Source organism: Camelus dromedarius, chromosome 13, assembly GCF_036321535.1.
Source record: "Camelus dromedarius isolate mCamDro1 chromosome 13, mCamDro1.pat, whole genome shotgun sequence".
Taxonomy (NCBI): Eukaryota; Metazoa; Chordata; class Mammalia; order Artiodactyla; family Camelidae; genus Camelus; species Camelus dromedarius.
The window spans coordinates 26,468,208-26,481,560 of NC_087448.1; the positions used below are offsets into that span (position 1 = coordinate 26,468,208).

General features: G+C 38.9%; 1 protein-coding gene across 11 annotated transcripts in view; it reads right to left on the bottom strand.

Annotated features, from left to right (window-relative positions):
• Window positions 1-13,353, bottom strand: part of LMO7 (LIM domain 7) — a 189,766-nt gene that overhangs the window by 46,560 nt on the left and 129,853 nt on the right. For 3 of the 11 annotated variants that reach the window (XM_064493074.1, XM_064493070.1, XM_064493069.1), the window contains 6 exons: window positions 12,490-12,603; window positions 8,739-8,937; window positions 4,222-4,474; window positions 2,976-3,254; window positions 2,495-2,695; window positions 928-1,647 (listed from right to left, as the gene is read on the bottom strand). In XM_064493074.1, coding sequence (XP_064349144.1) covers window positions 928-1,647; window positions 2,495-2,695; window positions 2,976-3,254; window positions 4,222-4,474; window positions 8,739-8,937; window positions 12,490-12,603 — 1,766 coding nt within the window. Of the gene's footprint in view, window positions 1-927; window positions 1,648-2,494; window positions 2,696-2,975; window positions 3,255-3,584; window positions 4,004-4,221; window positions 4,475-8,738; window positions 8,938-12,489; window positions 12,604-13,353 lie in introns of those variants that run through there. The other 8 variants (XM_064493077.1, XM_064493076.1, XM_064493078.1 and 5 more) reach the window with 4 other exon arrangements.

Consider the following 13,353-nt stretch of genomic DNA (forward strand, 5'->3'; position numbering starts at 1 on the left):
CTAAATGTTCAACATCATTAAGTTGAACTAGAGATGGACAAATCTCAAAGAAGGTTGCTTCTTCAGTCACATTCTTGATCATCTCAAATTCTCACTGATCTCACATCTCAAGGAGTTCAAATTAAGGATTTCCTGATTTCCCCTGAACCAACAAGTCCATTTTTTAAAAGCTTCCTGTTGCCAGGAACTAATAAGAAGTTAGATTTAAATCTACTAATTTTATTTAACCTAATATTTGTCCATCCCCAAGTTCAACAAACTGAACACCCATTAAAAGGCAAACTGCATTACACATAAATGCAGGCTCATTATCAAAATGGCCATAATTACACACATGTAAAGTGCAACAGACAGCAAATAACATCCATGCATTTTAATAAAGTTTGCACTGAACTTTAAACCATAAATTTTAAAAGCTACACATTGATAGTCAAGAAACCTAGGTCAAAATAAAAAATCAAAACCAAGTTAAATGAAACTTGCAATGCCATATTTTAAGGGAAATTTTTACCCAAAAATCATATACTTTGAAATATGAGAAACACATGAAACCAAACTACAACCAGACTGTTTCAGAAATGCCTGGACAGGAGAATAAAAGTCTGTAAATGTAAGTGAAAATCATTTCCATGAAACATCATACGGCAGAATAGTATCATAGTCTTCCTCAAGGCCAAAGGCAAAGTTTGTGTAGATACCTTCTTAAACGGATCTCAGACAGATGATTTTGAGATGTGCAAATATGGAATTGCACTTTTTCCATGAAATGATGGAAGGTTTCTCAAAGCAAAATCAATTTTTTTACAGGAAGCTTCAAAACGGCTCATGACATGCAGGGTTGGGCAAGACGAAGCCACTTACTTACACAAGGAAAGTCACACAAGACCATCCATTACAAGCCACATCCTTGCAGAAACACACTCTGACCTCTCAACCATCAGCCGCTTCTTGTGCCTAAGCCTGCTGGCCTCCCGGATGGCCTCCCACTTCTGTAAGTCCGCCGCACTGCAGGGACCAGGCATGAAACTGATGGGAGGCACAGTCGTTCCCAGCTTCCAAGACTGGATCTTCCGAGCCAACATGTCATCTTTCTTCTGCCTACATGAAGGAACTAACAGTCTACAGCTACTACTTTTTTCTTTGGGTGGGCACGTCCTTTCAAGGACACAGAGAAATTTTGCTTGAATTTCCGGAGGCAGAGTCCAGGGGTCAGGGAACGGGACTGGCTGGTATTTATCCGGGGCCCCCGACAGAGGAACCTCTTTCTTCTGTGCTGGAATGCGGCGAACAATCATATCATCTTTTTCTAGGTCTGGAAGTACAAGTTCACCTTCCCGACACTGCAGAATTATATCTCGCTCGACAGGATCATCTTGCTCAGAGAGTCTTCTCAAGTCTTCAAACGCCCGGACCACACACGGATTTGCATGGAAAGCCCCAGTCTTTCTGACAAAGAAATCATCATTCTCTAAGTCAGGATCCAGGGCTGCCATCTCGAGGTCTTCTGGTCTATACCCTGGTGCGTAAGAGAGGTTCTTTCTGCGTGTTATGAGCCTTGGGCCAGCAGTGGGATCAGTTTTGACATTTGTTTCAGAAGACAGGAAGTCATCAGAGTATGTCTGGAGGGCCTGAAGCAATAGAAACTGACTGAAGCATAGAAAAGAGAAAGGAAGGGAGAATCTTATTAAGTTTGGGGAGAAAAGGTAATTAGGCAGCCAGTCACTGTGGGTGAACTCTTTTAGGGTGCCATGGGAGGGACTCTTGCTGGGAGGAAAAGACTAGCATTTAACACCATCACCCATGACTCTCCTTTTACCATTTACAGAAATAAGAGTGGAGTGTACTTCTCAGGAAAGGTGGGCACCACTGAGGCCAAGTGATGGAGCCAGAATGTGAAGACAGTCCAACTCCCTGATACACAGTGTTCTCTTCACCCCTTCCTCATTCCACTGGCAACAACGACCAAACCCCCTGCCCTGAGAAGCAGCAATGTTCTTGGAAAGTTTCAAGAGCTGAGCAAGGAGCGCTTTATGCAGCAGGCACAGGTAGTCCACAGAAATTAAATCAATGCTCTGAAGCTCTCTAAAAGCCTCTGATTAATCTTTCCTTTGCATTTCCCACCCATCTTGCCTGTCCCGGTGTCTGTCTCCAAGTTATTTCCTTTCTCCACAGCTCCACACATAGCACAACTGCAAAATTAGGCCAACTTTCTAAAAAGCCTTTTAAAAATGGTTTTCCAAAAGGACTAACTATGCCACCCATAATTATACACTCTCCGGTACACACTTGTGCTGAAGAATATTTCGTCCCCTAGCTTTGCGAGCTCATACTCCTGCGCAGAAAGCATTATGTTATACATTATGCTTTTATAATATTAAGTGAGTGAGGGCTCATGATTCAGCGCATCATCGTCAGAGGTTAATGTGGTAGCAGAAGTTGGCACAGGTGTCACAGGCCAGACCCACGGCAGGCGGGCTCATGCAGACAGGTGCACCTGGGCTCATCCGCAGCACCACTGGTCCTCCCGGCTGCATGGGTGTCCCGGGAGTTTCTGGCCCGTTTGATAGCCAGTTCCAGCAAGAGTGAACGTCTTTGACAGTTGCTGTCTAGCCTGGGATCTGCGTTTTGTATTCTACTAAAAACGACGGGGCTTCTGTCAGAGCCTGAATCCTCATCCTCAGAGCCTGAACTCCTTCTACCGTGGAGTGACGCAGAGAAAGGAAAGAGGAAAGAAGACAAAGGATTGGAGAACAATGTAACTAAAAACAAGGTCAAGCTATGACTGTGCAGAGAAAAGGACTTTTTAGGATCCAGATCCCAAAGTTTAAATTTAAACAGCATTTTTTTTTTTTCAGTTAGCAGGTCTATAGATGTTGGAAGGAAATTAACCTCGCTCATAAAAAGCACACAGAGAATGCACCCTGCCGGGGTACTGAGTGGACACTGGGACAAAAGAAACATGCACAGAGACAAACCTGAATCCCTGAAATTCTTTATACCAGGGTTTATAAGTTTCCCTTTTTATTCGTTTCCAGTTCACATCTTCTGGGATCCAGCATTTGGGAAGAAACTGATCAAAAGCGTTCCCTGGGCTTGGCAGGATTGGACTTAGCTTTCGCACATAAAGATCATCCTTTACAGTGTTGGGTATGCTTGTCTTTTCTTCTTCCTCTTCCAAGTAACAAGAGGAGTTTGAAGTTTCTTGTGCTGTTGACCAGTTCTCCACGTTTTTTCCCCAAGCTCTCCTCTTGTTACTGTTCAAAATATCCAACCAGTTAAGATACTGCGTGAGCAATTTGTGACACAGAACACAAGAGGCATGCTTTCTGTCTCACAAAGTTTACACCACTGTGGATGCAGCCAATTAGTTCCCATTCTCATCACTCCAGCTCCTACAACAAAGTTAAGGCATTATAACAGCATCTCATTTTAATTAGAGAACAGCTCGATACAGAAGGGCCAAAGACAATTATAAAACGTGTTAAAAGAGAGAGAGACAAATTGCAAACAATCTGGGGTGTTACTTTATGTATCAAACATCAATAGCATAATCGACATTCCGATCCAGGAGAAATTTTTCTGACCTCGTCAATCTGTATAGCCCAGTGGCTAATGCGTCAGCAGGAGAAAAGATTTGAGAACAAGACTTAGGAGATGTGGTTTTCGAGATGAAACCCTCAGGCCGCTTTCTCACTTGGAATCTACGGTTGGCTAAGTCATCCAAAACTACATCAGGCAACCTTCGTTCCTCCTCGGAGTCCGATCCACTTTCAGAACCGTACACCTCCTTCTGATAGGAAGCTGGATTTGAAAAATCACGCTCTGCTCTGCTGATTTGATGGGAAATTAAAGGATTCTTTTTTTGCCCGCTGAGCTCAATCAACAGAGGAAAAAAAAAAAAATGGAAGAAAGCGACACAGCAGAGCTCACAATGAACAATGTAAGTCATCCAGGAAGCTGAAAGATAACCAGCGAGCTAAGGCATGCATCTAAAAAAAGAACCGGCAAATCATATGCTGACATTCTAAAATGAAGAAATCTCTTCAAGAGATGGATGACTAAAAATATAGGTAAGAGAAAGAAACGTTTTCATTAACGAAGTTTTACGTTATCTATGAAATAAATTCTAAGGGCCATTCCTTTCACCAAATTTAAATACCCCAGCAAATTCACAAAGCATACTGGATTTTAAAACTCAATCGTCAGCTCGCATCCCAGTACCTTGGAAACGTTCCGTCTGCTTCTGTGTAGGCTGGGCTTGCCCAGCTTCTTCTGTTATCCTCGTTTTTGTCCAGCTTTTTCTTCCTCAAGGGCGCCGGCACATAGGACGGCTGTCTGCTCTTATTGGGTAAAAAGCGATTGAATGGTAAAGCAGACTTTGGTTCAATAGCTGAAATCCTTCGATAGGACATGTCATCTTTATTGTGATCCTGCATTTTGAATGTAGATTCAGAATCTGTGTCACTTTCACAACCTATTTAAAAAATAAAAAGGCACAAGCATTTGCTCTACTCTCCAGATTATTCGTCTAACCGAAACCCACACAGCCCGCCTGCTTTGTCTTCCCCTTGGAAACCCAGTGCTCTGCTGCTAACTGCATGGAATATTTTTAGAAATTTGTCATGAAGTTGTGATAAGATCCATTAGGAGGAACTTGCTTTGCATACTGGAGGCTCAGGCAGGACTTTCTTTCACTGTTGCACGTTCTAAGCAGAGAAAGTCCCATTTATGGCTGGACCCCTTTTCTTCTCCAATCTTCCTTGCCCTTGTGATTTTTTAAATAACATTTCTTGATGGAATATATGTGAATAAAATCCAGCCATTGAGTCAAAGACGCCTAAAATGAGATCTAAAAGTAATCTGAGGGAAACTCAGTCATTTAAAAGAAAGCATGTAGTCCTGTAAAATTTCTGTGAGGTGACAGATAAGGGAAGATGAAGAAAGAGATGCAAAAAGCACAAGAGCACAAAGAAGTTTGATACATCCTTGTGACACCCCTGTGAGGAAGGATCACACATTAGATATGCGGTTGGATTGCATGATTTCTAAAGTCCCCAAGGGATGTAAAGTCTTACGCCTAAATGAGAGCACAGAACTCAAGGCATTTTCCGACAGTGGTCATGGAAACACTGGGAACCCTGTACTTTGATTCAACATCATTTATAAAAAATTTTAAAAGAATACACTTTGATACACCTCAAGGTCAGATAGATACAAACACTAATCTGTTCTCAAAAAAAAAAAAAAGAGTCAGTCTGTTCTTTTAAAGACACAGGAAGAAAAGAGGGAATAAAACACTAGCACAGATACCAGCTGAGTCGTCTCCTTTCTTGCCCTTTTCTTCTTGCCCTTGTGTATTTGTAAAGGAAGTTTGCACATGTTTCCAACAGAACTCTCAGAGGCCAGCTGTGCCCAGCACCTGAGTACCCGAGAGCTGGGGGCTCTCAGCAGAACACTCGCAGGGTAAATCAGAGCAAAAGTCCATCTTGTCTCCTCCCCTCTGCGTGGCAGGAATCCACAGTCAGTACCACTGACAGTAGCCTACCAGAAGTAGTTTAACACGCAGCCCTGAGCTCTGGAGACCAGAATAGGGAAGGAAAAGTCACGGCAAAAAGGGAGGGAGTATAAGGAGCCATGACTGGGAGGATTAATAGTCAATCCGCTTTATTTTTACTGCCTCCTAAATAAGTACACTTTTTGGATATAAGAGAGAAACGTCAAGGATTCTTGCCAAAATTTTGTACGTGTGAAATTTTAAATACAAAGATTTTTGGATGTTGAAATTTTTTTAAGTTAATGTTTTTTTAATTTGTGAGTGCACTCCAGTATCCTGCAGAGTAGGCAAATATTCTTGATATGGTAACAGGTGTGGATGAAAAATGTCACCTGCTGTATCAGTAAAAGGATGTTGCGGCCATCGAGCCATCAGCCACCACAACCTCTCCAACTGTGCAGCCTGAGAGGACTCAGGATGGAGAAGAGCAGGATATGGCCCCAGATAGTTAAGGTGCAGATCAAAGAAATGATTTCAATGAGCCCAGACTCTTGCATCTTCCCACACATAGAGAAGCACTAAATTCATTAACTTGAGATAGCTGGTTTTTCTTTAACAGCAATCTTTTGATGTTCCAACTACCTGGTTTTTGTTTTTTGTTTTTCAAAACTCCTATATATCCTGGTTCCTTCCTCACCTCTTTGGAGCAGTCCCTCAGAGCTATCTGAGAAGCTGTCTTCCGGGCTAAATTCTCACCAAGTCTGTCAAATAAAACATAATTCTCAACTTTTAGGTTATGCTTTTTTTTTTTTTTCAGTTGACAGAGGCTTCCTATAAAACTAAGGAATTTGATTTGCAATTCTGTTAACCTAAACAGAATATCTTATCCTCAATATTATACTGATCATCAGTTCAGGACTACAACCTGGTAGGCAGCAGACCTTTAACATACTGATCACAAAAAAAGTTTTCTCATCCTGGTGGCCCCCAGGGTTTTCTTTGGGTTTTTTTTCCTTCTAGGTCTTCACTTCCACACTCTTCAAACAAGAACTACAACTCCTTTCCCAAGATCAGGAAGCAGCGTGACCCTATGCTTTTCATCACAAGGACCAGACACCCAGCTCAACAAGTATCTGTGGAGAGGATTTCAATTCACACCACTGGACCACTGCATTTGAACTGACTGGAGTCTGTATATTCCCACATGCCTTCAGTGTGTGTCCCTTTTATTCGTTGTTGGCCAGATATAAATTTAAACATTGCACGTGTTAGGTTCTTCAGTCAGGACAAAGTAATATAGTGGGTTGAGAATTTCAGCCTCTGTTTTTACAGCTTTTAATCATCCAGATGAATTATAAACTCAGACTCATTTCCTTAAAACTATCATAATAGTCATCTAGGCTATGAAAATGTTACACCTAGATAGCAAACAACCAACAAATCCAGCAGTAATTACAAAGGGTCACTCTTAAATAGCCATTCACTTTTTAAATTTTTAAATGCCTCTACTACTCTGAAAGCTAAAGGATTTGGCTTTAGTTTTATTTTTGAAAAAGAAACTCATTGTAACATTGCTTTCGTTTGTAAATTTACATTAAAAGACCAACAGCAAATAAAGGTTGAATTCTAGCTAATGATTGCAAGCTGAAGCATTTAGGACAAGTGTAAAGTACTCTGAAGTGACTCAAAAAATAAGATGGATAATTAACGCATAGAGAAAGAGTTAGGTATGTGATAAAGCAAGCATGGCAAGATGTCATGGTGGAACTAGGTGGCGGGTACACGAGTATTCACTAAAATTCTTCCAACTTTGCTGATGTTTGAAAGTTTTCCACACTAAAAACTTTAGATAAAACATTTAAAAATTTAAAAAAATCAAAATAAGCAACGTAAAATCTCTAATAATCCAGCACAAACTCACAAACAGAACTCTCAGTTTTTTCGCATTGATGGTGAAAGGACAGAAATATTTCAAGAAACTTCACTTGTGGTTTCAATCTCATCAAATCTGAACTGTGAGGTATACAGTCAGAAATCTCTGACCCCATTCAGTAGTCACAGGAAGAAGACTTGCATTTCAATAACAGACTTGACCATGATATTGGGATTTTGAAAGAATGCTCCTTCTCACAACAGAATGACTCACTCACATGTTGCTTTCACACAACATCCTGGGTTTACTCTGAGCCTACAGAAGCAAAAGATGTTTTCTGACACAACAGTAGTCTTGTTACTTATCTAGCAAAGTTTAGCATAACACTCTATCACGACAGATATCAATCATTTCTTCTTTTGGACAGAGGTAATTATAAAAATATTTTTCCTACTAAGTGAGGTCAGTCAGACAAAGACAAATATCGTATGATATCACTTATATGCAGAATGTAAAAAAAAAGATTCAAATGAATTTATTTACAAAACAAAGAAATTGACAGACATGGAAAACAAGCCAATGGTTACCAAAGGGGAAAGGAGAAGCGGGAAGGGATAAATTAGGAGTTTGGAATTAGCAGATATAAACTACTATATACAAAACAGATAAACAACAAGGTCCTAATGTATAGCTCAGGGAACTATATTCAATACCCTGCAATAAACTGTAATGAAAAAGAATATATAAATGTATGACTGAATCACTATACTGTATATCAGAAACTAACACAAGAGTGTAAATCAACCATACTTCAATAAAAAATTTAAAAATAAAAATATTTTTCCTGGTTTTTCTTAGCAGCTTTTTATCTTTTGCAGAAAAGCAAGGGAAAGAAGAAAATCATTCAGGAACTGGAATAGACTTTTATAAAATCCCATTTACTTTCTTTTTTATGGTTAGATATACTGCATATTAGGCCTCAGATGCACAGATTATTAAACCTAAATCTAGAGAGACAAGAATTAGGATAGATTATCACTGATAAAACAGGTCACAGTTAATTGTTTCCTCCCCAGACTTCTCTAAGAACAGAGAAGATTTTTTTTTTTAAGTGAAACTAAATGAAACTATCACCCCTCTAGTGGCAATATAGTGAGGAGGAAATAAGAGAGAAAGACAGGGAAGGAAGGAAGGAAAGAAGGAAGGAAAGAAAAGATACCCCTAATTATATTTCAGTATCTATGAAAATCTTCTTCTTGGTGAAATTTTTGCCTCCATAGTTTTCACTCCATTTTTCTCCTCTCTCCCATTCCCAAATTTCTCTCAATGTGCAAAAATAAAAATAAACTGACAGTCCAAAATGCAACCCACCTTCACGTGGCCCCCTCAACGTGGTATCAGAGGAGCAGCTTGTGAGTGACCTGGACCCCAGAGAGTCCAAGCTTTCAAATGAATCTTCTCTCTTATGGTTGCCTGGAGGAGCAGGGAATTCTCCACGCTCAGCACACCAGATATCACTGTAACCACTATCCCTGCCACTCCTTTTCAGGCAGCTGGAGTCTTCAAGGGCCTAAAAAAATTGTGTAAAGAATAGTAAGATGGCATAAACTTCCAAAATGCAATCAGTTATTACTTGCTTGCATAGCTCAAGTTGCACCATATTTGACAAGTGAGGCAATGAGATTTCCTTGTTAAACTTCAGAACAAAATCTGATAAAAAGCAGAATATAAATCCGTAAAGTTTTGCCACGACTAATACTTGCCACTCATGTAACAATAGGGAGATTTTCAATATTATTTGATAAAGGAATATAGTCTATTTAAAAATAAGGGGGAATATTTTAATAAAAGAAAAGCTATGAATAAGAATAATATTCAAATGCGAAAATCAATAATATTTACTGGTTTTGGCAATAAACATGAAAGGAGTCAAAGAGAAAACCAACTTTAATTCTGATATCCAAAAGGAAATAAGTTAATAAGGTTATATTCAGCCTACGTCCAGGAAATATTAGGGGTCATTTCTACTAAACAAACAAAAAATAAGAAGTTCCTTTAACAAAAGAAAAGTTTTAAAAGAGAGAGTGGGAAGAAAGCAGGTACACACTTTACAGATTCATTCATTTTCACTGATTTTGAAACCTAGATCTGAACCATGGAAAGCAGACTTGTTTGTTGATATATAAAACATCTCCTCTGGATCTAAATAAAGCATTTGTTTGGCTCATGTAAGAGTAACATAGAAATATAGTCAATGTTATTAACCATAGGTTTGTAAATCATACAGAACTTACCAAAAGAAGCATTTTAACTAACATTTCTCTAGGAAAGTTAGTAGCAAAATACAACTAGACTTCTTAAAATTAGCATTTAAGTAAAATTTATAAATCCCTTAGCATAGTCCTAATACATAGTAATCAATGAATAGCTAGAAACTCTGTATTTTTTTATGATGAAGGTAATTTTGTCACTATAGTAAAAATCAGAAATGTTACTTCCAGATGAACATACCTACAGAGACAGGAATTCCTGGTTCTTTAACAACCTAATGTAATACATGAACCTTCAACAAATCATTATTCAGATGAAAAGCTTCAAAAAAGTTGGGAGACAATTTGGATGTTCCGACTATGACCTGGATATTAAATAATGGGGAATACTCATCAATGTTCTTAAGTACAGCAGATATTGTAGAGACATGGAAGAATATTCTTAACTGTTAAGAGACGTCTGCTGAGTATTTAGGGGTGAGTTATGTGCAATTTACCTTAAAATGATTAAAATCACGGATAGATACACAAATAGTCAATATGGGACATGCTTAATAATTAAATCCAATGGTACATAGCTGGCTGTTTGCTGGACTAGTCTTTCAATTTTTAATTATGAACATTCTCAACATATGAAAAAGTAGAGAAACGAATGTTTACAATAAATAATTAGCAGCTGTCTCAGGCATACTTTTGGTTAAGACTCGATGCCAATTTGTGGTTGAACTGTTTGACAAGTGTTTAAGTGCCAATAAAGTCTAGTAGATTTATGTGCGATTTCATATATTTCAGATGCTGAATACCCTGGAACAGAGTTGACATCCTGTCAAGAAAAAGCAAGTGTCTACCTTGTACCCTATTTGCAAGCAGATGGGGAAGCTGGGGCCGGTGCTAGGACCACCAAAATACTTCTCAAAATATATAAAGATTTTAAAATTTTAAGTAAATCTTTAGATTCATCAAGTTTCTTGGACACATCCTGTTGAAGCCTTTTAACTCACAGGAGATGATTTTTGACCTCATAAATGTTAAAGTTGCGGATGACGTGCCACCACAGTTATAGAAGAACTTGAGTTTGGCCCTGTTTCCTGGTCCCCACACCCACCCTCACCAAGGGTCACTGCTTGTCATTTAGCTGACAAGTCACCTAAAATGAGTCATCTACAACTTATTGGATGACTCAGGTTCAACAGCTTCCTGCAATATTTTTTCTTAATTTGTATTTTGGATTGGCCAATAAGCATTACCTAGTTAAGGGAGCAATGTACACTGCACATGACGATTTTGATTTTAAAAGAACAGGTGCCCAACAGCTCATATTCACACACTTCTCAGGACCCTCCACCCTCTGCAATAACGGAATGGTACCACAGCTATGGTTTTACCTATCAAAAATTATTTTTTACCTGGTTTCGACACTGGTGACAGGAAACAGCTTTCACTAAGGCATTCCCAGCACAAACACTGTACTAGGATTATTGGACCTGAGTCACAGTGCCATAAAAAGAACCAAAGGCTGCAAAGAGAACACTAATGTCGGAGCCCAAGTCCCACGTTATTTTTACATGGGTGTGTTCTTAGCTGACGTACCAGGAAGGCAAGGCTCTGCTCCTGCTCGAAGCCCCTCCACACCAGTCCGTCAGGGCCACGCCTGCCTCAGCTGCACTGACCCTCATCTGTCCACATCGGACAACCCTGCTGTGAGGTTGGGCCACTTGCCTTGCGCGAGTTTTTCCCCAACACTTAGTACAATGCTTGTGCACGATATTATCTCAACTATTACCTGAATGAACTCTTTTAAGGAATTTAAACAGGGCACTATCGACTCTTTCCAATTCAAAAATAAAAACCTGGAGGGAATTCCTTAACCTTCTAGACTCTATAATCTCATCTTTATCTCACGTACGTGGCTGGGCTCAGGCAAGATTATTTAAGGATGGGGTAGTTAAAAGGCAAGGTGATCATTTTTATCCTGGCCTAAAACTTCTATCTTCCAGTCATAATAACTAATATTTGTTACATCCTTAAAATGTGCCAGAGACAAATGGTAAATGCCTTCCTGGTACAGCATCATTTAACCATCATAAAAACCCATGAAGCAACTACTATTAATTAGATAGTAACATATTATTTTGACAACACATTTTCTTCTGAGCACTGCAAATTTCCCTTGCATAAATACCCCCATAGCGAAGTTAATTTTCCCATCTGAATCTTACAAATGAAGATTTGGCTGGCTACGGTCAGCCCTGGCACTCAACCCTTTTCAGTCTCTAAGCATTCGAACGTTGTGACACTGATTCCAAGATATGGAGTGTGTTCAAAACAGAATATTCAAACTTTAAAACTCTATCACATTTCACATCACAGCATTTACTACTCTTTAGGAAACAGAAATAGTATGGTAGGATTGTGGGGATATTAGTGAGAGCATTAGAGATATAATGGCCCATGACAAGATATTATTAAGAAATTGAGTAACTTCCACACATTTGAATAGCCCTGAAGCAGCTCTCTATGACAGGTTGAGCTCATAATGAATACAGAAACAGTCAGGTTATATAAAGTGTCTAAGAAAGAAAGTAAATAAGGATTTCATCGAGTTACCTAAAATTAAGAAATAAATTCCTATACGCACATCATATACTCTGGAAACTGCTTTGAAATAGACTCACTTACTCCTTCGTGGTGGCACACGAAGCCAGCCAACGAGTAAATCCTCCCCATCCAACCCAGTGGGAGCCACCACATTTGTGACAGAGAGAAGTGGAAGGCAGAGGGCACGTGGAAGGGGATGCTGGGAGGAAATATTAGTTATAGTAGTCGTCTCATACAGACAATCATTTCCTTACCTTAGTCAGAGCTTGTCCTAAAAGATTCTCAAATGCTTTCAAATTAAGACAGGGACCATTATAGTAGGGGTTACTTTGTGCTTTTCTTCCCAGCCAGTACAAAGTTATCAAAACCTGTTAAAAAAAAAAATCCATAAAACAACAAGATCAGTCTATTCAGTGCCTAATGGCAAACTACAACGCAAGTGAGCATATCTATCTGTGGTTGAAAAGATTTTCTTTTAAATTATGAGGAGAAGCGTCATTAAAATTGTTAAGTCTTCTTACATTTCCATCTCTGAGCACATCCTCAGACCAAAAGCCTAGAGTCCGACGGGTATTTGTACTTTCTACTAGCATATACGAAGAAGAAAAACATTTATAAGGGGAAAACATAAATTAAACTTTTAAAGCAATATTTTTTTCAACAAACCTACAGACTACACACTTAAAATCTAAGTCTCAGCTTCCTTAATAAGGATATCAACCTCATGTTTTTCAATAAAGCTGTCACATTTTAAGAAATTCTTCTAATATGCAGAATATTAAGGTAAAAGTCTGTGTTAAGCAATTATCCAGAGTTCTTAAATATTTAGTGTTTTTCCTTAAATTCCCACTTGGTAGTTTCTGACTTACTCTCCTAAAAATCCTGCAGTGTGTTCATCTGCCTTTACCACGTTACTGACATATAAGGATCCAGTCCCTAGATTTAACCTACCTTCTTATGAGGTCAGAAAATACATGTTTCAATCATATTTAAACATATTTAGAGTCTGTTCCTAGCAAAAGTTCCATTAATAAAAGGATAGAGAATATATCAGGTAATTTTAGATCCCACTACCTTATTACAAAACATGTAAGTAAAAACCCATTTATAATGTTCCA